The sequence below is a fragment of the Idiotropiscis lumnitzeri genome, chromosome 14 (genome assembly GCF_059441095.1).
Source record: "Idiotropiscis lumnitzeri isolate Australia: NSW breed Sydney's pygmy pipehorse chromosome 14, RoL_Ilum_1.0, whole genome shotgun sequence".
NCBI classification, from domain to species: Eukaryota; Metazoa; Chordata; class Actinopteri; order Syngnathiformes; family Syngnathidae; genus Idiotropiscis; species Idiotropiscis lumnitzeri.
This window is the reverse complement of record NC_142404.1, coordinates 10,659,916-10,684,164: the sequence shown is the minus strand read 5'-3', so window position 1 is coordinate 10,684,164 and position 24,249 is coordinate 10,659,916. Positions and strand designations below refer to the sequence as shown.

The following is a 24,249-nucleotide window of genomic DNA, read 5'->3' as shown; positions in this document are numbered from 1 at the left end:
TAACAGTCGGGAGAGAAGACTTAATGCAGTGTTATAATGATGAAAATGACAAACATCGGTCTGCAATTACTCCTGCAGCCCTGAGACATAATGTGTTTTTACAGAGGACCTTTATTGACACAGAAAGGGATATTATTCCATTATATAGTTTCTCCACCATAGTAGTTCGTTCATATAATTACAGCGGGCGCCTTGCGTGCCGTGTCGCACGTTACTGGGGCCTCGCGGAAGAACAGTATTTGGTTGTTATTCATTGATTTGTCCCAACTAGAGCAGGCCTGGCCTCCCGAGGCTTCCTCGGTGGAGCGGTGCCAAGGCTCTGCCCAAACGGCGCATAAAAATAAATGAGAAGTTAGGCCCAGCATATTGTTCAATTTCACGTTAGCATCCCCGGGGAGGCAATTTAAACAAGGCAGGATGCTAATCAAAATGGTATAAAATAGGTATGGAGGGTGGCTCATTTTTCTTCATTTCCTTCCTCTATATTTGTGCAACAAGGCCATTAAGGACTTCAACTATCAGAGGGGGAAACCTGTAATTGGACCCACTACACAAAGACTTATTACACGACTGCTACTATATAGCAGTGTGATGACGAGAGGCTAATAACCCTATTTAATTATGTCTTTGATCAATCGTATGACAGTAGTTGCATTCTAGCTCTGCCGTTTTAATTGCCTTTTGGACAGTAGTCATTATTATTTGTAAACCAGTGAATTGCTAGAAGGTAAAATATACAAAACAGGGGCTTGAGATGACAAGGATAAACAAACCATTTTAACTTACTCTGGTGTGTTGCCTTAGCAGTGCTTGCTCCACATACATCACCTATTTGTTTTGTTTTACGGAAAATAGCCCATCGTCCGAACTTTATTTTAATAAACCAAAATGTAACTTGGATTTTGAGCGCGTCTGTGTATAACTTTATAAGTTGCTTATGGGTCTTTCTTGATGCACAATCATCGAGCCTGAGCTCGTATGAAATCTGACCCCAAACTGTGTAGTAGACGCCAAGTCAAACATTTCTAGGGCATGGTTAACGTTGAGATTTTTTATTAACTTGGTCTTTGAAAGGGCAATTTTAAGAGCAGTACAGAGGGTAACTCCACAAGGAGGTGCAAATTCCCCGTACAAAGACAAGAATTGATATTGGAATAATGTAAATTGGAGTTGCCTTTAGTTTAAAAATGAGTATCCTGTGTGGCTACACATTTGACTCCTTTTTAATAAATGCAATTTAATTAAATAAAAACAATCACAATTCCAAACACTCACTTTTTGGGAATACCTACTTTAATTAAAAGTTCAAATACTAAGTTCTGATAGTTACGTACAGAAAATGTCAGATACTAAAAAAAAGGCTTTTACACAAGAAATTCTACAAGGTGACTTTCACCTCCACTCAAATATCACATGTAGACACAATTTCTTTACTTTATGCAGAACAACTGACAATGTCCTGTAGTCCAGGGGTGTCAAACTCATTTTGTGGACGGGTCAGATCGTAGTTATAGTTTCGCTCAGATGGCAGTTATGAACTGATATAAATGTATGATCCCCTTATGGTGTCACATGCAACAAATTGATGGAAGGCCAGTTTTGAAATCAGCAGACAGTAGGTAATTGTTTGTTACAACAATTTTTCAATTTATTTCAAAAAAGGTGGGGGGGGGGGGGGTTGGTAAAAAAATAAATGGCAATATATCATATCTCAATGTTGTTAAAAATAGAAAAAATGTGCTAGAAACAGGAAGTTGACGCACAAGATTTGCCCTTCGCGGGTCATATAAAATGAGGTTGTGGGCCAGATCTGGCCCCGGGCCTTGAGTTTGACACCTGTGCTGTTCTGCATATGCATTCATTAAAGTCTACAGAAGTTTAGCCATTAAACTATGAAATATGCTGTTTCCAATGTAAAATGTCAATACAATCGTCGAATGACATTTAAAGACCTGGAAAGGTGTTGTGTACTTTCCAGCTGTCCTTACAAGTTCACACGAGAGGACCACAAATGTCCCATAAGTATGTTTGTTGTAGAATGTCATTATTAAATGTACACGTCCTTGTTCACACTCAACAGTGGTTTGAAGTGTGTGCTCATAAAATACACAGTTGTCATCATCAGACAGTGACAATAGGTTGGACAAAGCAGGGTTCTGTTCACAGGATCGGTACCAGCCTCCCTGCTGTGTCTCAGTGATACCACATTCTGACCCTCAACTGAAGAGCCACAAATAATTCAATCCTCTAATATCCCCTTGGTATTTGTTGTGACCACTGAAACATGATAGTGTTCATTCCATGCTCGTGCCCTGAACCCTCAGGTCAGGTGGCAGCAGATCACAGACTCTGAAAGGTTAAGCTAATCAAGTGTGACTTTCCCACACTGGGCGGGCCTGTCCTCCAGAATCTGCAGTGGCCTGTCAGACAGCAGTGAAAGCAATCCAACTGCTTCTTTATTTACAGATAGGCGTTACGCTGTTGATCTGATTTGCACTTACAGTTGAGAGGTGCAGGTAACTCCCTTTGAATAAGTAAGGACATGAGGAAACATGTCTGTGGCACCAGCCAAGGTGAACCTGGGTGCTCTGTTTCACTGCTGACTAGATAGCACACTCTTATATGCCACTTTGATAGAGGAATTAATATAAAGCCAATAATGTTCTTTAAACACTTTTTTAAATCACAAGATATTGATAAAGACTGCCCCCAAATGACCAAAGCATATCATAACAGTTGTTTGCTCACATTTTTGCCTTTCATAAAGCAGGGTACACATTCAGTATATTCACATCATTTGCTATTGGGATTTGAAAAGACTTTAATAGAAGTTTTAATTATCAACTCCAGCTTATTACTTAATTAAAACTATAAAAGTATTGGTTTTTAAAATCACTTTAAGTATAATAGTAAATGTAATAAGGAGAAAAAAAAGTCTAAATATGATTTTGATTATTGATTAATCTTGTTTTCATGATAAATCGGATGAATGCACCCAACCCCAAAATGTTTGACTTTACTGGAAGGACAAAAGCTTGGGCTGCATCACAGGTCATATTGAGCACCACCCCACTCCCCCCAAAACCATTTTTATTAAGGCCATAATGATTATAATGTTATGCAAAAAAATGTTACATTGAAGGAAACATGTTCTAGCTACATATATGCTCTTCAGAAATGATCACATTCATAGGTCTACTAGGCTAGAACATTAACTGAATTACTAAGCATTAATGTGTTTCATGGAGTGCAAATGTCCAACTTCAATGGAGTGTCATCTCTAACCTTTATTGGCAGGAAAAAGTGTGCAGCCGGACTTGGGAGGTGTGAGGGCCACGGATTTACAAGATGACAAAACAGTCCTGTAAATTCAGATTTGGCTAAAGTCACGTTTCAAATATCACAACAAACGAGCTTGCAAGATTGAATGACAGCCTGTTCCTAGACAATAAACCATGGCATGTCACTCTAATTACCAAGCCATAGCAAACGTGTGCTATGAGCTAGTTCTAGTAGATTACTAGGTTTTACATATTGTATAGCAATACAATAAAATAAAATACAGCTCAATTTTATTTATATAATATATATATTTTATTCACAAAATTAAACTCATTTTAACATTTATCTGAAGTCAAATTGAGTCTCGCACTCTCGAATTTTCAACTTACCTCAATATGTTTGTTTTTTTTCCAAGCTTGACGGCAAGGTTTTGAAAGCTATTAAATGGTGGCGCTTCGGTTCGCAAAGTTTGCAGCGCATTTGAGTGGAGTTGTTTTACAATAACCGCTCCAAGTACAACAAGGAATGTGAGATGGTTGTCTGGCATTTCTGGCAACGAGCCTCCTCACTGGTGCTATGTTGAGACACTGACAGTTGAACTTACTACCGGCAAAGTTATACCGCTATGTTCAAATTCACATCAAGGGTCCTCGGAAGGCTACGTATTCGACCGCATGACGTCACTTCCGCCAAAACGCAACCCCACGTCGTGTCCAAATTTACATTAAACCTGCCCAATTTCGCCACATTTTATGCTGTCCAATGATGCTACATGAGAAGGCGCCTTTGAAAGCGTCGAAGGACCTAGCCTTCGAATTGTTTCTCTAAAATTTTTAAAACACTGTCGAGTTGCGCCGAACGTGACGTAATACGATCGAAAAATGCGGCCGAAAATGCAGCCCGAGGACGACACAGCCAACATTCTCGACTTGTTTGAGTGTGACGAATTCTCTTTTATTTGTTGATTTGAGTCACGTGCAAGTGCAATGCATAGCGTACAAACAACAGATAATTACTTAAAGAGAAGTGCAAGTCAAAAATGTTCTTTACAATAGTTTGTTTTAGGCGCCGCACTTGTCTAAACACAATTTTATGATTAATATTGTATTTGTAAAATATGGCTTAAGCAGTTTGTGAATGTCACGTGACCAAACCCCCAAAAAACTGATATCTGAGCAACGAGGCACTGTGATGTCATTTTAAGTTGACAGAAAAGATGCCGCACTTGACAAAAAGGCAGTTCATAATCCACAATCAAAATATCAGAATACCATGCTTAAACTAGCGGTGGTGTACAGAATATATTTTAAAGAAAATGCTTGACTTGACTTCTTTAAAATTAAAGAGTGCGCAGTAGCCGATGAAGGCCAGGTGTTAGCTCCAGGCTAGTCAATAACAAAACATTACACAAGACAGAATTTGTGTCCATTCATTTCACTTGGCAGGTTTTTGGTATAAAAATAAGTCTATTCACTTGTACAATTTAAGTCCTTAAAAACTTTGGTCATCAAAACATATACAGTGTATTTTTTTCTATTGTAGGCACATATTAAGCAGCTCTATAACATCAGTCCAATATGACAGCCCGCGTTAATGAGAATATGAAAATGTTATTTCTATTTCTTAATTATATCACAGTAGCTTTAGTGGTTCTTTTTGTGATCATTTGTAACGTTATTAGAAGACATTCGGTTCTTTTAAAAAAATACTTTGTTTACTTTGAATATTACAAATGCAAACTTGTTAAAAAAAATAAAAAAAACAACAACAAAGGTTATAAACCCTGAGTTTGAGTTGTATTGTGTGGCGTGTCAGTCAAAGACTGGTGAGCAACAGTCTCACCCGGTTCCTCATCTGCAATGGCCTTATCATCTTCACAATCTGACTGCGTTTCGACCTCAGTAGTCAATTCCCGCTGGTCCTCACCTCCAGACGCCAACTCTCCCGGTGAAATGTCTAAAAGAGTCTCCTGCCCAGCAACGCCTCCTTCTTCTTCTTCTTCTTGTGGATTTTTCTCCTCCATAGATAAAGAGGAGGGCTCGTCAACTTCACTCGTGATTTCCCCTGAAGCATCTCCAGACACCTGCTGAGATGAGATATCCTCATTTTCAGTTGTAGTGTTCAGGTCTGAAGAGGTCAAAGGTGAATTAGTTGGATTGGCGGAGGTAGTCACGCCAGTGGCTGTATCAGATTCTACTCCATCATCCCCAGTCAACTCCTTGTTAGATCCTAAAACACACACAAAAAAAAACAAAATTAAAGTCAGTCTAAGATCAGAACACCTGCTCGACAATAAAGTAGAACATGATCGACTTTACCATTTAAGGCATCATATTTTTCTTCGTTGCCATAAGCAGGATCAAACCAATCGCTTGGAAGCAAAGGGCGCAGTTTCTGATGGGATGGAAGCGTAGGTACTCCACCCAAGAAGTATGTGGTCTCGTCACCCTGACTGGACACTGAAACTTTTAAGAACACCACAAATTTTGAATGGAACCCATCAGGAAGACATTTATATTGATATTTCCTTCTCAATATGCTGCAGTCTTGGATGCACTGTGGCACCACTAGCTTCTCACGGTTCAGTCCTGGTACTACGATAACCATTGTTAGGTGTGTGATGTGCTATGCGGTGCCTCTTTGACAACACAAAAATCAGCTAAGACGTTAAAAATCCGTATTGAGTCGTTTTCCTACTAAAGTAACTAAAGTTCCTAATAATTGACAAGGAGCATTATACCGAATATGAAGTCATTGCGCGCATCTTGGTGTCGATGAATCATACCTTCAGTCGCACTCCGTCGTCTTTTAAAAACACCTTTCTTGGTGTTTTCAAAACATGCTGCGAGAACAGAGAGAAATGGACCAATTTTTGTCAGACAGACGAGAAAAACGGTTCACAAATAAACTGAATGTTCAAGGATATCAGTCGTCGTCTTAATTTGCTCATAGCATAAAACGGTGAGTTATTTTGAGCACTTTCATTATTTAAGTGACGTTCTGTTTCTTTTCTTCTACCTGTACCTCGAAGTTTTCTGCGGAATACACAGCCCAATATGATGAGTAAAATGAAGGCGGCAGCAAAAATCACAGGAAGGATGACGGCAAGGAGAGCAGCAGATTTTTTGTCTGCACACAAGTAAAAACATCTTGGTTGAACATTATCAAAACAACGCTCAAATAACGTTCAGCCAACACGAGAATAATTCAGTTGCATAATTAATTCCAATTACCCAGGAAGCAGTCCTTGGCGGTAAATGTAGCCGTTTCATTGGTCAGAGGGTTGCTCACGTCACAACGGTAAACTCGATCATCATGTTCATCCCTGAGCGTTATTGTTAAATTGGCACCGGGCTGACTTTTTCCACCTGAGCTCCACTTGAACTTTAGTAAATGAGGATGTTTGGAATGTGTTGAGCATGCGAGCGTCGCCTGGTTCGCGTCGGTCAGTTCACAGGATATGCTTAGTTTGGATACTTTATCTGGAAACAAATGCATACAATGTAAAGTGAATAAATGCAAAGATTAGGAGTATAAAATGTGATGTGCTGTTGAATACAAATTAATCCAGTTATTCATTTGATTGTTTCAGCCCAAAGACATACTATTTATACATTAATCAACATTTCATGCTCATTATTTCGTAAAATATACATGGGTAGTAAACTGACCTATAACCTCCCATTTATATTTGGAACGATGCACCTGCTTGTATACGTCCACTTCCAGTTCATAGTCTCCACTGTCTTCATATGTGGCGTCTTTGATTGTGAGTTCTGCTGAGACCCAGTTCAGAGTGAGCCTGTTCTCGTATGGAGGAAACACAAACTCCTCCATGCTGTCAAACAAAACCACTTTCTTGTTGTCATGCGTCCACAGGATTTCATCAGGTTGTCCAAAAATGGATGGCACCAAGTTGACCTCTTGACCTTTCAGCGCATAATTTGCAACCTGTGCATAAACTAGGAAAAGACAGGGTGGAATAAAAAACTTGAAAAATGTCAATTTTATTTATTTATTTATTTTTACATTTGCATGGTCTTTCCTGGCATATTTTCCTTCCTGACTTCCTTCCTTCCCTCAGTTTTTATTCTTGAATGCATGTTCTTGATTTGCTAAAAAAAATAATTTTTTGACCATCTAGCTTTCATTCCTACCTTTCCTCCTTCCGTTCTGACCTCTTTCCGACTTTCCTGAAAGACCTGATTTTTCCTGGCACTTTTCCCTTCCTAACCGCGCTTCTTCCTTCCCTTCCTTTAAATGCATCCTTACATGCCATTGCTAAAAACTGTAGCTTTTCTGCCTTCCTTCATGACATTGTACGAACAAAGGACTGCCAATTTCTTGTGTTCTTCCTTTCGACCTACTATTCTGCCTCCCTTCCTTAGTTTCCCACTTAATTCCTTAACCCTCTGATCAACATTTTACTTTGCACCTTTCCTTTGATGAAAACAACTCTTCTGCCTTCCTTCCATGGCTACCTATTTCACAGTCACACTGCTGTAGATTGCACTTTCTTTGCACTTGATTCAAATTTGTTGCCATTATTCACAATACCTGTAAAAAAATGTAAGTTTCAAAGTGGATGCCCACTCATTTAAAACTATGTTCACACTCTTGAGCAGTGAAGCATTGACTGTCATAAACAGTGGAGGTGAACGCGTGTTCTATTACTTTGGACCCTTTACGTATTAAATATTAATGAAGGGAGGCAGCATTTTGCAAACACCTTACAGTAAAATAACTCAACAAAAGTTCGACACACTACATAACTAATTCAGTAATAATGTTCCAACTCGATTATTATAAATCACGACGAAACATACCTAAACTGTAGGCACTCATGAAATAAACCAGGAGGCGTTGGTGGGCCATGAGTAAACACGCGATGAACTTCCCCAGTAGAATTAAACTATTTCATTTTATTTTTCTTTAAGGGCGCGAACATAATCCTTGAACTTGAGTTCAAAAGTGCTAGGTGTATTTTTTTTTTCTTTCTTTTTTTTTTTTTTTTTTTACTGTCCAGCCCAGGTAACGTGACACCTGGATTTGAGGCGCAGTTGATTTTCACAATAAGAGCATCAAAAGGAGCGTTAACGACCCCACCCCCCAAGAACGGCCACCTATAGTACACTGGTGAGCTAAATATATCGGAATTGAACTACTTGCTAACGCGCGTTTAATCCACGCCACGCAGTTGTGTTTGTGTTTAAACATTTATAAAAGTTGACATTAATTTGAAGAGTTAGTCGGGAAGCTGACGTCATGGTTCAAGTTTGGTAGTGTTGGTAAATCTCACTGAAAATGGCAACTAAAATACAAGATGGCTTGTTAAATTTGCTTTATTTACATTTATTTTGTTATTGTTACATAGTGATAAAAATGTTCCAATTTAAAACCAGTTGTTTGCAGGTTCATACTGTTCATGCCAAGAAGCTGGTAAACACTGCTCCCTACTGGCAAAAGAATATAATTACAGTTTGGTCCTTTTGCATCGTATTTTCTTGAACACCAATTTGCGGTGAATTAATTATTTTAATACATCCATCGATTTAGGTTTAGCCCCAAACAGGAGAAACTGTATTGTTTTGCATGTTGTCCTGCTGCTTGCCATTTGTCTTCCCTCCAGTCGAACCTATGGTTGGTTTAATTAAGTTCTACTGACATTTTGTGTTTCTGTTTTATTACTAGTCCGCATACCAAGAGTACTTAATGTTTTTGTTTCTTTTAAGAGCTCTTGGACACTTTCTGTTTAATTTTTGTAAATAGCCTTTTGGATCCCTGGGTTCTCGCCTACTTTTTTCCGTGGTCCTGTCCACTATTCTTTGTTAGTGTGCATTTGTTTTTGCTCTTGCGAAGACGTTTTGTCACTGCGGTTTTGTGTTGCTGTTTTTTGGTAGCTCAATCAAATGGTTTGAATAAAGCCTTTGTCACTGCTTTCAAACACTTTCGTCTGCGTGGCTGTCCATTCTGATTGGCATGGATTATTGTTTGTCTAAGCATAAATGGAGTACTTTTCTGCTATTACAAACGGCTCATAAGTTGACTCTTAATATGTCTAAAAACTCCTGTGATCACATAGTATGCAGTCATAATATGCTCTTGTGGAGGAAACCCAGTGAAATGCATTAGAACCCATTTATGCAAATCTAACTCTCTTTAAAGGCTACTTAGCGCCATTGCTTAATGTCAACATAACGTTAATTTAACGTTGGCCACATACAGCAATTCTCAATGGGGATTCATGTGCGGGGATTTGTCGATGACGATGTTCCTTTCAAATTCTTCCGCAATCAGCCACAGGTGCTACTCTGTGCATGTGCGTGTAGGACTTCAAGAGCGTTACACTGCCATGGTGCGAAACGCCCAATGGCAAGGCACATTCTTCTGTCAAGAGGCCTTTGTCAACATCCCAGCACATGACTGTGGAGATGACATGATTCTTGTTATCGCGGCCTCCTGTGATGAAGAGTTTGTTGTTGCAGGCAGCAATGGCGCAGCTCGCCCTTTCGCCCAGACGGGTCACGACGGACCACGTGTCTGACTGAGGTGTGTAGCGATACATGGTGTGCATGGCTCCACCTGTGGGGACAAAGAGTATGATTAGCCTCCATAGATTGAACACCTTGGAGTTTAAACCCACAACTATACGAAGCAGCACATTTGATTGAATTTCAATTTGGGCACAAATTTGGGGTATAATGTATTTAAACTATTTATATCGGCAAATTTTGAAAATAAGTGGGTATCGATTATGCATTGTCAGGGTTTGGTTGGGTTTCCCAATCACACGCAAACCGTTCTACCGTTCAAATTTAGGATCAAAACAACTCGCCAACTACATAGATGCATTTCTTGAAGCTGACAGCATTGATGCATTTGGTTTCGATGGGAATCGGCGCCCGCAGCTCCCAAAAGTCGCTTCCAGGTTCCCAGCATTGAACCAAATCGGTCGCCAGCTTTCCGTTGGGCCCGCCACCGATCACGTAGATCCATCTGTCGAAGCTCGTGGCGGCAAAGGAGCTCACACCCACTGCGAGTGACGCCACCTGCACCAATAAGTCAGTGAAAAGCTTCATGGGGGCAACTAATGAGAGTGAAATTGGCTACATAGTTACCTGCGTCCAGCGGTTATGAAAAGGATCGTAGGCCTCAACGGAATCGAGCCTTCGCACGCCATCAAATCCGCCCAGTGCGTACACTCGTCCACCTTGGACGGCCATCTTGTGCCGCCATCGGCCTGTCGTCAGAGGCTCGATCTGGATCCACCTGTCCAGGGTTCCGTTGTATTTCCAAACATCCGTCTGGGTCTCTTTGCCTCCTAGTGTAGCATTGAAGAAACTGTTTGCTTTTGCTCACATATTGAAAAAGTTGGAGTGCGAGAAGTACTTTTGATTGGTTGCTGATCTTGAGTCTGAGTGTGGACCTGCTTTCTACTTCATCTGGTTTTGTGCAAATTCGGCCACCCCATGTTTTTGTGTAATTCTAAATATTTACGGAGGGGGGTGTTTCCTATATATGGACCCTGCTACCAGTATGTGGTGGTGAAAGTGCTTAAAAAAATAAGAAAAAAGTATCTCACCAGATATATAAAGTTCATTGCGAAAGGTGGTGCAAGCAAACTCCACCCATTTCCTGTTCTGGGCTGCCTCCTCCATGCTGGTTCCTGGTAGCCTTGCAACCTCGAGCCTGCTGCGTCTTAGTGGGTCCAAACAAGTGACGGTGGAAATGAAGCGGTCGTCTTTGGTGCAGCCTCCGATGATAAGGAACACCTCCGACAGGAAGTGGCGCATGCGCGGTTTGGTGCGTTCGGAAACCACCTATAACAAACAAAACTGTATATTCTCTCCGTTTTTTTTTTGTTTTTTTTAATTGGTAATAAAAATTGTTAGTCATTATTGTATTTGTTTTTTATGTTGGTTAAAACACAAAAAATGACTCACTTTTCATAACTACATTTCAGGCTATGATCACAAATGTGAAATTTAAAACACGGCTAATGTTGTTTTTAATATTTACTTGATTGTATTTTCATCACCTGGAATTTTAGTAATTAATACAATGTTAATTATACATTTACGGTAAGACTGTCATAAGAATGTCATAATCATGACATGAAACCTGTCACCTGAATGCACTAGCTCAAATATATATATATTTTTTTTTTGCCCCACCCGGGTCATGTTAGTAGATATTGCTTATGTTTTGGTTCTGAACTCAGAAGGGGAGTGTCCCACCTCAGGTAGATGCCCGGGTACATGTGGTCATAGTGTAGTGTTATTTTTACAGTTTAAACAATTTGTGTTGGTGTTTTTTGAGAGGCTAGGGTGATAGAAAAAGTTTAGACACCCCCTGCTGTTGTCCATGTGCTCATACTAACCTCCATTCCAGAGAGGTGAAAGGTGCGGGCCTCCTGCAACAGAGGAAAGCTCTCGCTGCAGCTGCGGATCAGTTCATCACCCTCCACTTTGTCCACAAAGTATGCCGGCTCCAACAAGGGCAGCCGCACGTACGAAAGCAACCTGGCCAGTAAGCGGCGCCGTTCGTCCTGCTCGGCTCTCACCCAGCGCATGAGGCCCTCAAAAACACACTCCTCGTCCCTCACGTCCAGATCGTCCCGCTGCAGGATGGTCTCCAGTGACTCGGCCGCCACGCCCACAAAGTCCTGCTGCTGGACCACCTGGGAGAAGTGCGAGGTAATGTAGTCCTGAGCCTTGGTCTTCAGATTGGGAAGGGCGTAGCGATCCGCAAGGTTTAAAACGCCAATGCAAGTATCCGGTTGCAGGGATCTGCTCAGGTAGTCAACGCAGGCATCCACCACACGCAGAAACTATAAGAAATGACACACACGTATACATTATAGCAATTTTAGGAAGGATAAAGGATTTTGTACAAAAAAATAAAAATAAAATAAAGGAATCCCCCCCCCCAAAAAAGTTGTACTCCATTTTGCATTTAAAATAGTAGTACCTTAGCTTTTGGTGTGAATTTATATATAAACACATTTAAACATTAATTTACCCTGATACTGGGAAAGTTAAGTATTAGTAAAAAGTAATTGTGCGATGTTTCTGCAGGCAGGGCCACAAGCACAGCAAAGAGAGAGTGAGAACTGTGCTGCTGCGAGCCAAAATAAACCTGCTTTTAATTTATCAGCTTTGAAAATGAAAAAAAAAGGGAAAAAAATTAATTAATTAAAAAAAAAATATCTACAAATTATCAAATATCGGCCCCGATAATTGGTCTATCACGAGTAAACAGCCCCTGTAGTTGCTTAAAATAGATCATGTGGATGTGCCTAATAAAGTGGCCAGTGAGAGGACATTTGTTTCTTCTTTCAAGGCAGGGGTATCAAACGGCGGTCCTCTAGGTCCAGTGTCCTGCATGTATTCCATCCATCCCGGCTGCAATACACCTGATTCAAATGAACAGGATACTGATCAGGCTTCTGCTGATGAGCTGATCATTTGAATCAGGTGGGTTGCAGCCGGGAGAGATTGAAAGCATGCATGAAAGCGGCCCCTCCAGGACTGGATCTTGACACCCCTGTTTTAAGGGAATTCCTACCTGGAACTGACTGGCTGCTTCCAGTACATTCTGCACATTTGACTGAGTGAGCAGGGCCTGGCTCGTGTAAGTATATTGCAGGAGAGTCCGCATTGTCTCGCTGTCCAGTCCTTTCATTTCCACCCTTTCTTCATGAGACTCCCTCAAGCCACTGCAAAACATGGCCCTGAGCACAGAAAAACCCGCAAAGTCATTTTCATTAAGGCCTGAGCAAACAATTTATTTTATTTATTTTTTTTTTTTTTGGGGGGGGGGGGCAAATAAATCATATTTTTGAGGCATTTCTCATACTAAAAAAATCACCAGGTGTCATTTTTGTCCATGAACCGTGAGAAATAAAATTTGAGAGAAATGGCCTCCCTAAGACAAGTTTCACTAATAAATGTGAAGTTTGGTAGTCAGGCCAATCAGAGGCAGAGCCAAAGTTAACTTAAGTTTCATTTCAATGTTTCATCATGAAAACAGATGATACACAGACCTGCCTATTGTTGCTTGCGGGTTTAATTCTTTTCATATTTTTTTTACCTGAAGTACTGACTGACCGCAGCAAGGATGGTTCTGTGGCAAGGGAAGTCGTGTCCTTGAACACACACGACCACGTCAGTCAGTTCGAGGTTAACTCGCAAGTCCTCCATGCCTCTCTGCAATGCCGCGGGCAGACCTCCATCTTCCCAGCGGTACTCTGTGTCACTCTCCTTCTCTGGGCCCGGGTCCTCCCCGGCGAGAGACAAAGGGCACTCTGTTGTCCTCTCAAGTGAGTCGCTCATCTTCACAAGCTCTTCTGAAACTCCTGCACAAAACTTCTCTCTGTGTGTGCACCTGCACTGCTTTAAAAAAAAAAAAATACCCCTGTGGTTTTTTTTCAAGCAAGTGTGCTGCTTTTCTTGCAGCTGCTTTGCAAAGTTCCTGTTTCTGTTCTGTCACCAACTTACATATGTAGCAACATTTGTTTTTAGACACTTCCTCTACTGAGCCTGAGCAAATTCTCCCGACTTTGTTCAACACACGTGGGGCCACAACATTAGAGACAGTCGAGGACTTTCAAAAGTTGCTACTACTAAAACTTGATTTACGTATTATAAAACTATGTAGATGTCGCTTATAATAATGTGGTGTAAGTCCTGTGTCAGAGTTTTCAAAGATACTTTTGAAATGTGTTTGTAATAAGTGCAATTGGATTTTAATATAATAAATTTAAAAAATGAGATCTTGAATAGTTAGCAAAGCCAAAACATTTATGAGTGTCTGCAGTAATATGCAGACTGTAGGGCATAAAAGCTGATGCTGCACTAGTTCCTATCATACCAGAATGACGAAGTACAGATGATTCTTGTATTAAGAATAATATTCAGTGCCTCTAGGTGGCAGTATATCTTTGGCATAGCTCAGATTTTTAATTTGGCGTAACGTCTTTATTGATTTGTCGGCATTTAATTATTTTGCTTTTGTATGTAAATGATTAAATGATGATTAATATGATACATAGTTTTATAATAAAAAATATCTTATTAATTTAAAATTAATTTACCATAGTATGTTTTCCTTAGAAATAGAAGAAAAAGAGACGGAAAAAAAACCCCATTGACCCCCCCCCCTTTTTCTGCTCCAGTTCCACGGGTTACTATCACGTCTTCCATTTTTATATTTTTTATAAAGCAATTAATGTATGCATTTCTAATTTTTAATTATCTATATAATTTATTATAAACGTGTGCCAGTATTTTTGGGCCATAATCGATGTAGGTGCTATTGACTTATTTCCCCACGAGATGTCACTGTTGTCATTGCAAGCAGCCAACGAATTTATTTTAAGGTTTTCTAGCTACAGTATTTGCTGAAAAGGTCAAACTTTAACCTACTGTAGTCCTAAGATGAGTTTTGGCTCAAGAGTATGCCATCATACAAAAATTATTTGAATAATGCTATTGAGACAACTAAAATCATTTAAAGAATTTTTTTTAGACGCCTCCATTGACTTTATCATATCAACATTGTAGGAGTGTTATATATTTTTTAAACTATTACAAATGACAATAGAATGGGACATTAGACACTTTAAAAAAAATACACTATTGGTATTACTAGCCCTAAAAACGCCACTTAAAGAAAACAGGGGCATGTAATCATAAATGATAACCTCACTTTGTGTATTGTTTACATGTTACGTGCTGGATGTATTTCACACTTCCTCTAGGCAGCTGACAGGAAGCACAAGCCACTTTAATTCGTGTGAGAACAATTACAACACACGCACAATAGGTTATGTATTGACACAGTCAACAAGCTGATTCAGGATGCTGCGCTTCCTTTTATACTTATGGACTCATTGTTTGCTCCTGTGCATGGCAACACTTTTGCACCTCGGTATGTTTTACATTTAATTCCTGCTGTATAAACGGACTCTAGTGGATGGAAAAAAAACATGATGTATTGTATTTTTGAAAATAAAGTCTAACATATATTCCTATTGTATTTTACAAAAAAAATGAATATTTCAGTTTTTTTTAATTGAGTATTTTATCAAAGGGCTAAAAAGAAAAGAACTTTCTTACTGATCACCTTAAAATCTGTATTAACTACAGGTTTAGAAAAAAAAAAAAAAGCTTTTTTTTGTTTTCTAAATTTCAAACCCATAACCGAACCAAATATGATGCTGGCATACCTGGAATTTTACACACTGAGCCCTGCCCCCCAATTTTTTTCAAATTGCCTATATTGGTAATTTAAATTGTGAAAAGAAAAAGCGGATTGGGTGTATTCGTGATTAGTGAACCGAGAATAGGCAACGCTTCATTTTACAAGATTTTATTTCTTTTTTTTTTGTGTTCCTCTCAGGAAACGCCAGAGTGCTGACCGAGATCCAGGCCGGACCTCTGTACCGTGTGGCGGGCTCTCAGCTCTCCATCTTCTGCAGCGTAAGCGGATTCACCAATGCCGACTCCAGGAAGGAATTTGAATTCCGCATCACCAAACCTGCGACGCCAGTTGTCATGAACATCATAAGCACCAACGACCCAACTTTTAGTTACGCTATGTACCACAAAAGAGCCAACAACATCTCCTTGACGCACGTATCGTCCAACTCCGTCCTCTTTGAGATGAAAAGTCTTCAAAAAGATGATGAAGGCGAATACGACTGTTCCGTCATCAACCCGGAATATATTTATGACGGAACCTACAACGCACAGACTATTGTTAAAGGTCAGTTGCCATTCATCCATGGCTGACGTGTCGGTATGATGCTGCTTCAATAAACTCTTATCTCCACAGTGATTGACGACTCCTTGAGTGTTTCATCAGCCGCCTCTACCTCGCTGCGCTATAACCAGGGTGAAACGCTCACTTTAACGTGCCAAGCATCCAGCAACACCATCCAGCACACTCATCTGTCCGTAGCCTGGTATCTCCGCAAGGAGGGTGACGACAACGATGCACAGCTCATCATCTCCCTGGACAGAGACTTCACCTTGAGGTCCGGACCGGAATTTCAAGGGCGCTACCAAGCCGGCTTCATAAGACTGGATAAGGTCGGAGAGTCCACGTACAGGCTGAAGATGGATCGGTTGGAGCCGTCAGATGCGGGCCGGGTCTACTGTCAGGCTCAAGAGTGGATTGAGGATCCTGACCTGTCCTGGTACTCGCTTACACAGAAGGCTGCAGAGGAGACCACGCTGGTTGTCAAAGGCAGAGGTCAGGAACATCCACATTTTGGGAGAACACAAAAACGGGGTGTTAATTCAAATGTTAACATTGCCTTAACCAAGTGAGTGAGATGATTTAAACACTTTAGATTGATCGGTAATTGATATAAATACAGTAGCAACTACATGTGTGGACTGACCAATAGTATAGATTTGTGGGCAAAACAAAACAAATTGGGACATTGGAGGTTTCAGCCCGATGCCAGTGATGGATTGCGAGGTTTGCAATCAAAAGTATAGATTATACTTTGCTCAACTACTGTTACTGTAAAAATGAATATGGTACCTATTTAGCCAGGAGTGTGGAAGAAGATGAGCATGGTTTGCTTTCGTAGTCCAAATAAATAATGTGATGGGCCGCATATGGCCCCCAAGCCTTGAATTTGACACCTGTGATTTTGAGTCTTGAGTTAACCTAGCCTGCATTTTTTGGAGAAGTGGGAAGATTTATTTTTTTCAGGTCCAATCCACACAGGGCATGGACGATTGTTTATATTTTGTTGATCAAATATAGGTGGAAATAAACCTATAAATTTTTAGTTGCAAAAATATCATTTGCCAGCATTGAAAAAAAAATTTTTTGAATCATAAAAACTTGTATAAACAATATCAAAAGAATAAAAAAAATCAAACTGGCGTTTACATGATGATTTAATGGTGAATATGAATGGAGCTGGGATTTGATCTGTGAGGCACACCTTTAGTCTCTGTAAGTCCTCACTTTAACCCATAGGTGAGAACGTGTGCTTAAGCAAACATCTGTTCAACATGCTGTTTGAGCTGACATGTAATTTAACTCTTCCTCTTCTACAGTCGCTTCCTGACAGGATGTGTGGTATTTTGTTTTTGTCGTTCTGCACTCTTTTTTTTTTAAATTTTTATTTTAAATAGTACATTTTCGCTTTTTGTGTCTGTACAGAGCTGGTGCCAGACGCGATCTCTGTGGTGGTGACACTGTCGGCGCAGCAGACATCTCTGCAGGAGGGGCAGGCGCTGCAGCTAACATGCAGTGTTGACACGCAGAAACTAGAGGAAAAGTTTTTTTCTGTAGCCTGGTTCCGGGCGAGTGTTGAACTGGCCCGAATAGGCCCGACTGGCGTGGTGTCCATGAGCCCTGAATACGGTGGGCAAGGGAAGCAAGAAAAGCTCAGGGCCAGCAGGATCGGGGACAGAGATTACCGTCTTGTTTTGCAGCCTGTCAGCACTGAAGACCAGGGAGGGTACATGTGCAGAGTGTGGCCTCAAGAAAGAGGACAGCATGGCAACTTTGTGCAAGGCGAAGCCCAAGACTCCAGCCCCCTGCTAGTTAGCATCCTAACGACAGGTCAACGTTATTAATTTATATCCAGATTGATCCACATGTACATGGTTGCACCTCCAATGGTTGTCGCTGGCTGTCAATCACATGCCAAAGCAATAAGATATAAAAATCTGTAAACCTGAAGTTTAATTTTAGTCAATTAGTAACAGTTGCAGAAAACGCTGTAACAATTGTAAATCATTGAAAAGGGTATTCATATATTGTATGTTGATACAGGGCTTGGCTTCATTAGAGCTGGAAGCGAGGTACCTCCCAAACCGATTGCTCGTCAATCACAGGGCAAATATGTGAATGAGAAAATAAAATAAAAAGAACAATTCATGCTCACGTTCACCTAGGGACAATTTAGACTTAAATGAAGCTCACCACGTTACTCCCAAGTGTCACACCATGTGTTGATATTGTAAAAAAATGAAAAAAATGAAAAAAAAAGGGGGGGGGGGGCTTTTTTTTATTTATTTATTTTTTTTTAAATGTATGTTTTTATTTTTTATCCCAATCTTTTAGGAGCTGTAATGACAATGTCAACTGTGAACACTCACTTGTGGGCAAACTGGCCCATCACAGGCGTAACGGTAGGGCCTTTCAGACATAACTCGCCTGCCTTTGATTCAATATTGGAGGACTTGTAAAATTTTTTAACACTCTAACACCCCCCCTCCCAATTGGTCAACAGCATGCACTCTCTTGATGTTAAACTGCATCCAGAGAATGAGAAGTGTCTAACTTGTTACAAAATGCCCAGCAAATACGGATATTGCCTACACTGTGACGGGCGAGTGGTCAGGGCCAGAAAACTGAGCGACCTAATGGGGGATCAGGGCACTGATAACAAACCTGTGAGAGACTTCTCTTGAATAAAAGCTATGCCTGTGCCGTTTCTGTGGTTGGTGTCAGGGAGGACAACCAATGAACAAACCTTTGCCAATAACAGGATATCCTGGAAGATAAAAAGAAGTGGGGAAAAGGCAGAGGAAAAAGATTAAAGCGGTCTTCAACATGGCTGAAGTTTCTGAAAATGTTGTCGTCTAACTAAACTGGAGTTTGTCTGAGAACAAAAGTCCAAAATGCAAACAGTGGACTCACCTCTTAGATCTCTTCTCGTTGCAGCCAGTGGACTCTCGGTCGACATGCAAAACGACGTGCACGTCAACGAAGGTGATACGATGAAGCTAACTTGCAAAGTGCACGGCTTCAAGGGCCAGCTCTCCGTCACCTGGCAGCGCAAAGTTTCGCCGATATCCACGTTCACTAACGTCATCGGCCTGAGCAAAGAAGGTGTCACCGAGACGACCGCTGTCGAGGTCTCGAATCTAATCAGAGCTGCGCGTCCTGCGGAGGACATCTTTGTCCTGGAACTTGATGAGATCACGCTGGCCGATTCGGGAGCGTACCAATGTGTGGTGTCCGAATGGAACAGTCGCCACGAGACCAACAGCCAATCAGCAACAACCACGTTGACGGTGGCCCCTACGGGTTAGTTATCAAGCACAAACGTAGACTCCAGATCATGAGCATGACTTTCCATTCTCACCAGCACCAAAATTTTGTGTTTCAGATTCTCTTGTGGCTGTGAATCTGATAAGTCGTAAAAGCTTTGTGACCGTAGGCGACGATGTGGAATTGATGTGTCGTGTCAGAGGGCCGCGTCTCGCCATAACGCTCTCCTGGAGTCTGCAGCGAAGCGCCTCGACTTTAGACAACATCCTGACGATGTACTATGATGGCGTCGTCAGCTGGTCCGGAGAGCAGCAACGCTACCACCTTAGGGTTGACAACAGACCCAATGAGAGGATTTACTATCTTCTAATCAATGGTGCCAGCCACAGGGAGGCCGGGAGCTACCAATGTCGGGTATCCGTTTTCCAGAAGAATGTGTACAAGAAGCTGACGCCATCCCACATGCTGATGGTCATGGTGCAGAACCCAGGTGAGAGAGCAAACTGATCTGATCTTTGGATTTGCCGTGACCGTGCCGAAAAAACGTCTGTTCAAATGTACATATGGAATTATTACAGAATTTATCAGTTATATATGTATTATTTAAATCGGTGTTTTCAGAATTAGAATGCCCTCTCTCCAGTGTAGATAAATATAATAAAAATAAAATATCAAATGAAAATAAAAACACCTGTTTTCTGAAGCTGATTGGTTGTTTGAGCCATGAGCAACTGTGATGTCATTTTCAGTTGACAGCAAATGGCAAAATGGCCGCCCACCGAGATGTGCGAGAGCGGGTGGATTTTGCTGCTTAACTCATATCCCACAAACGCAATATTAATCAGAAGGCCATGTTTCGACGAGTGAAAGCACATAAAACATTATCACAAAGAATTTTTGGGGGTTGACTTTCAATTGCACTACTTGCAAACAAACAATTTGATCTCATCTGACTAAGTTTGAGAGATAAATAGCTTGAATTAGGCTGTTTGTCTACTGCCGGGGTTTTATTGAGTGGCAGGACGGCAGAAGAAAAAATGCTATTTCAGTTGGTAAAAGTACAAGTTTGATATCACCAAAATTTTGGCTTTAAGGACGAGGTTGAATGAAATTAGAAATGATTTAAATTGTCAACTCTTTCTGAATGTGCAGCTTTGGTAAGTGAAGTAAATCCAGGAAAGGGCAAAATACCGGGCTCAAATTTTCTTTGACCCACACTATCAAAATGGAAAAAAAAATATTCCATTGCACACAAAGAGGTCAGAGTTTATTTTCAAAGAGTGCAAATTCCCACTATGCACTATGAATGAGGACAGGTTTCCTCATTTGGCCAAGTCGCGCAAATGATACCACACAACAAGATTATTTTTTCTGGCTGGAAATAATTCGTTATGGAAGTTCCTTTAATAAGAACCAAGGAGTGACTCAACACAATACAAACTTAGTTCCGTTTGTGTTCACGTTTCAAGTTCTGTCTTTTGGTGGTGGTCCGACGGGCCTAAATGGACCCTGCGGTAACTTTAAAATGATTGATGAACCATTTTGGATCAAACCTCTCCCCTGTGTGCCTTTCTTAGAGAGTGACCTCATTGTGACGCCCAGTTATTCCATCACAAGAAATATCAACAGTGACATCACCATCCAATGCTTAGTTACTTCATCTCGTTCTGGATCTGGTCGCTACGCCGTCGACTGGATTCTACAGCAGCAGAACCAAAATGTGACCATTTTAAGCTCGGATAGAGACTCCATAGTAACATCGACCGTGGACCAGCGCCAACGGATCAGCATGCGGCAAACGAAGGGTCCAAATTTTGAATTGACCATTCACGATTCTCAGACTTCAGACCAAGGTTTTTACGTGTGTGAAGTTGTGGAATGGCTGCAAGATCCTCGCGGTGAATGGTATCATCTCCCTGCAGTCTCCGGAACCACTCAGCTGACACTTATTGAGCCTGGTGAGATCTTGTATGCTTCACGCACCCACACTATTTTGTTCTGGATTAACTAGGATTTCTCCTTCGTTTAGCCAACGATCTCCTGTTGGAGAACAAAGAGCAGAAAGTCCTTGCCAAAGAAGGAGATAAAGTGCAACTCAAGTGTGATCTGATCTCGGGTGCATCCGGCGATTCCTGTTTCTACAAAGTCACGTGGTTCTACACCAGGCTTGGATCTTCGACTGTTACGCTATTGGAGCTTGATCATACGGGTCTACTGAGGTATCCCGAGAGCAAGGCTCTTCACGGCTTGCAGGGGAGGCTCCGCCTCTCCAGACCGAACCGGAGCAGCTTTGGGCTTGAAGTTCAGAGGATCCACGATGGGGATAGTGGGATGTATCAGTGTCGGGTGGACCAGTACCAACTTGGGCATCGAGGCAACTGGGAGCAGAAGGCTACAGTTGATGGTGGCCCAATCACGTTGTCTGTGAAAGTGGCAGGTATGAGCGGATGATGCATTTAGTTTTGCTGGTTAACCTAAAAAAATGTCTTTGATTATTTTTGGTCCCTTTTGACAGACAACAAGTTGTCAGTCAAAAAAGAAGATTTGGCGTTAAATGTGAGCACATCCCAGGATTTCACCATCCATTGTCACATCACCAAACAATCCAGCATGGAATCCAAGTTCCAGATCACGTGGTTTTGGCAGGAGAAGAGAGAGACCAAACGGCAAGCTGTATTCACATCGTATAGAAACTCGACTTTGCAAGATTTTTGGTTTGAGAGACGAGAGCGGCTGAGATTTAGTCACGCTTTGCCTAACCAATTCAGCCTCACCGTGTTGAAGCCCACTCTTTCAGATCGCGGTGTTTATCGCTGTGAAGTGGAAGAGTGGCTTCCTTCTCTCTCCCATGGATGGAGGAGAGCAGCAGTTGAGAGTTCCGGATATTCGACTGTCAGCGTCTATTCACAAGGTAAATTGTGCAACTTTGCTGTATATCGTGAGTGATTTATGAAAAACAAAAATTCATTTTTTTTTTCTTTTGTTTTTCCTTTGACTGGAAATAAAAGATGCAAGATTTCCTACATAGAAGCAGGTTCCAACGGAAAAACAGGGGAGACCTTTTACTATTACAAATTGCCCTCATCACATGGCACAAGAAGACATGCTCAATGACAGCCAATTTTTATTGAATTGTTTTTAGTGCTGTCAAGCGATAAAATTTTTTTAGCTAATTATTTGCATTTCGGGCGGCACTGATTTTTTTGCATTTTAAATTTGAATATGTACTGTACATTTTAAGGAAGTCATGTGACTCTTTACTGTCTATGCAGGAGAGAGTGAAGCTCGCTCAGGATGTCATTCAAGCATATGGATCGGACCTCCAGTGGCTGTTGTGCTCTGCTCACTGTTGGTCATATTTGTGCTGGTGCTAAAGTTGCGTCGGGCCAAGACATCCGAAAAGAAGCCAGATCAGTCTTTGTGGACAGAGCAGCATCAACTGAAGATGAAATCCAGCGCAGATGACCAAGAAGTCTCCTGGGGGGAAAAATCATCATTTCAATAATCATTGTTGTACAGTACCTTTGATGAATTGAACATTTTAAGACTAAATTACAGTGGGACTGATTGCATTGGCGGCCGCAGGACTTTTCTTCTATGTTGAAGACGTTTGACCTTCAATCAAAAGGCTTTGTCTATTTTAAATGTTAGGTTCTTTTTTTTTTCCCCCACTGCAGTTCCACCAGGTGGCAATTACTGTGTCATTTTGCCAAGTACAAGTGGATTATATTGTCACAAAAGGGAAAATAGCAATCTTCACTCATGTTACCAATATGCAAACCTGTACTAATCAATTAAAACAGGTGCATGGAATGGAATAGATTGTTTATTTTTTTAAATGCAAAAATATGGCAAAAATGCAGAAAATATAAATTGCAAAACAAAAATATTTAAAAAATTACAAAAATGCATTTTCCAAATATATCGGATGTGAACTTTGCACATTTATGTATTGTACTATTTATGTGCATTTTACAAAAATGTACTATAAATGTCGTTCATTAATACATTTTTTATTGGTAATGCAATTGTAGTGTGATTTTGTCAGTGACAGCACAAAAAATGTGGTGCACACTAAAAAAAACGTGCCATTCAAAAATATATAATTTTTACATTGAAATTGCTTTTGTAATTATTGTGTGATCCTGCAAATCGAATTTAAAAGATAATTTATGAAAAAGAACAAAATATTCTCCATCAGTGTATGCAATGGAGCGGAATTAAAAATTAAAATACAAATCTGACGAAAATATAGACATTAATATATGATGTATTATAAGACATTTACTCAAATAAGTAAATAAAATAATAATACAATTCATATGTATTTACTCATACAAAACACAAAACTGTACTAAATGACAAAATATTATCTTCTCTTATCCAATGCGCCAAAAATTCAGATGCACGTTTATATGCATGAACCATAAGGCAAACACTTTGTTCATCTGTTGGGTGTGAAGAAGCGTCTGCGGTCCAAATGAAATACTCCTCTGCATGAGGCGTGCCAAATCGAGCACGTTTGCTGACGACTTTGTGGTCTGGCAGTCTTCGGTGACGTGCATGGACGCAAGTGCGACTCATATTTCTTCAGAACGGCGTTTTTCGACGCACGCTACATGACGCCCAAAAGTGGTGAACTACAACCACACACATTTGAACAGGAGAGTTGCCGTTTCTTTGCGTTTCAACTCTGAAAAATAAAGTTGAGCTTTGAAATTTGCGTGTGAGCGTGCGCAAGTGCTTCCCTCGTAAAATGCATTTCTCCGCTATGGGTGTCTGCAGCACTCTACATCAGAAATGAAAGAAGAAGTGTGAGATTAAATGCCAGCCTGGAGGATTTCCACTTGGGTAAACAGTCTTAGCCCACTTTTATTTGACATCCTCAAACTGGCGAATGACTCGCCAGGTTATTTTCTTCAAATGAGCCACGGGAAA

The 24,249-nt window shown here is 40.8% G+C and overlaps 3 protein-coding genes and 1 long non-coding RNA gene across 8 annotated transcripts in view; 1 reads left to right on the top strand and 3 right to left on the bottom strand.

The window, feature by feature from the left end:
- LOC148323438 (uncharacterized) overlaps positions 1-3,364 on the bottom strand; it is a 58,857-nt gene extending 55,493 nt beyond the window's left edge. Inside the window, exon 1 of the long non-coding RNA XR_015846516.1 lies at positions 3,286-3,364. This is a non-coding gene — a long non-coding RNA (uncharacterized LOC148323438). The remainder of the gene's footprint in view (positions 1-3,285) is intronic.
- An 851-nt stretch (positions 3,365-4,215) lies between these two features.
- On the bottom strand, positions 4,216-8,313 carry LOC148323437 (uncharacterized). 4 transcript variants are annotated; one of them, XM_088314759.1, is made up of 7 exons: positions 8,109-8,313; positions 6,954-7,244; positions 6,516-6,764; positions 6,301-6,411; positions 6,023-6,124; positions 5,601-5,747; positions 4,216-5,511 (listed from the first exon to the last, which is right to left on the bottom strand). In XM_088314759.1, exons 1-7 carry the CDS (start codon positions 8,155-8,157, stop codon positions 5,057-5,059), a joined length of 1,404 nt encoding a protein of 467 aa, XP_088170885.1. In that variant the 5' UTR covers positions 8,158-8,313; the 3' UTR covers positions 4,216-5,056. The 4 variants fall into 4 exon arrangements, with proteins under 4 accessions (XP_088170885.1, XP_088170887.1, XP_088170886.1 ...); XM_088314761.1 differs by having other exon boundaries at positions 6,068-6,124; XM_088314760.1 differs by having other exon boundaries at positions 6,307-6,411.
- Positions 7,100-13,745, bottom strand: klhl6 (kelch-like family member 6). 2 transcript variants are annotated; one of them, XR_015846465.1, is made up of 8 exons: positions 13,375-13,745; positions 12,850-13,015; positions 11,663-12,112; positions 10,865-11,102; positions 10,401-10,603; positions 10,118-10,331; positions 9,506-9,864; positions 7,100-7,244 (listed from the first exon to the last, which is right to left on the bottom strand). XR_015846465.1 is itself a non-coding variant. In XM_088314757.1 (7 exons), the coding sequence occupies exons 1-7, from the start codon at positions 13,614-13,616 to the stop codon at positions 9,560-9,562; spliced, it is 1,818 nt and encodes a 605-aa protein (XP_088170883.1). In that variant the 5' UTR covers positions 13,617-13,745; the 3' UTR covers positions 8,363-9,559. The 2 variants fall into 2 exon arrangements, 1 of the variants encoding a protein (XP_088170883.1); XM_088314757.1 differs by lacking the exon at positions 7,100-7,244 and having other exon boundaries at positions 8,363-9,864.
- Positions 13,746-15,088: 1,343 nt separating this feature from the next.
- LOC148323435 (immunoglobulin superfamily member 2-like) lies at positions 15,089-23,431 on the top strand. Its single transcript, XM_088314756.1, has 10 exons — positions 15,089-15,213; positions 15,685-16,050; positions 16,120-16,539; positions 17,470-17,874; positions 18,982-19,347; positions 19,430-19,801; positions 20,889-21,269; positions 21,341-21,748; positions 21,827-22,222; positions 22,584-23,431. Exons 1-10 carry the CDS (start codon positions 15,144-15,146, stop codon positions 22,814-22,816), a joined length of 3,417 nt encoding a protein of 1,138 aa, XP_088170882.1. The 5' UTR covers positions 15,089-15,143; the 3' UTR covers positions 22,817-23,431.
- The last annotated feature ends 818 nt before the right edge of the window (positions 23,432-24,249 follow it).

Excerpts from the sequence above, each read along its gene's own strand:
- LOC148323437 (XM_088314759.1), bottom strand. The coding sequence starts at position 8,157 with ATGGCCCACCAACGCCTCCTGGTTTATTTCATGAGTGCCTACAGTTTA. Across the intron at positions 6,412-6,515 it reads CGCCAAGGACTGCTTCCTGG|ACAAAAAATCTGCTGCTCTC; the intron begins GTAATTGGAATT and ends ACTTGTGTGCAG. Across the intron at positions 6,125-6,300 it reads CAGAAAACTTCGAGGTACAG|CATGTTTTGAAAACACCAAG; the intron begins GTAGAAGAAAAG and ends CTGTTCTCGCAG.
- klhl6 (XM_088314757.1), bottom strand. The coding sequence starts at position 13,616 with ATGAGCGACTCACTTGAGAGGACAACAGAGTGCCCTTTGTCTCTCGCC. Across the intron at positions 13,016-13,374 it reads GCGGTCAGTCAGTACTTCAG|GGCCATGTTTTGCAGTGGCT; the intron begins GTAAAAAAAATA and ends TTCTGTGCTCAG. Across the intron at positions 12,113-12,849 it reads AAGCAGCCAGTCAGTTCCAG|TTTCTGCGTGTGGTGGATGC; the intron begins GTAGGAATTCCC and ends CATTTCTTATAG.
- LOC148323435 (XM_088314756.1), top strand. The coding sequence starts at position 15,144 with ATGCTGCGCTTCCTTTTATACTTATGGACTCATTGTTTGCTCCTGTGC. Across the intron at positions 16,051-16,119 it reads CGCACAGACTATTGTTAAAG|TGATTGACGACTCCTTGAGT; the intron begins GTCAGTTGCCAT and ends TTATCTCCACAG. Across the intron at positions 17,875-18,981 it reads AGTTAGCATCCTAACGACAG|CCAGTGGACTCTCGGTCGAC; the intron begins GTCAACGTTATT and ends TTCTCGTTGCAG.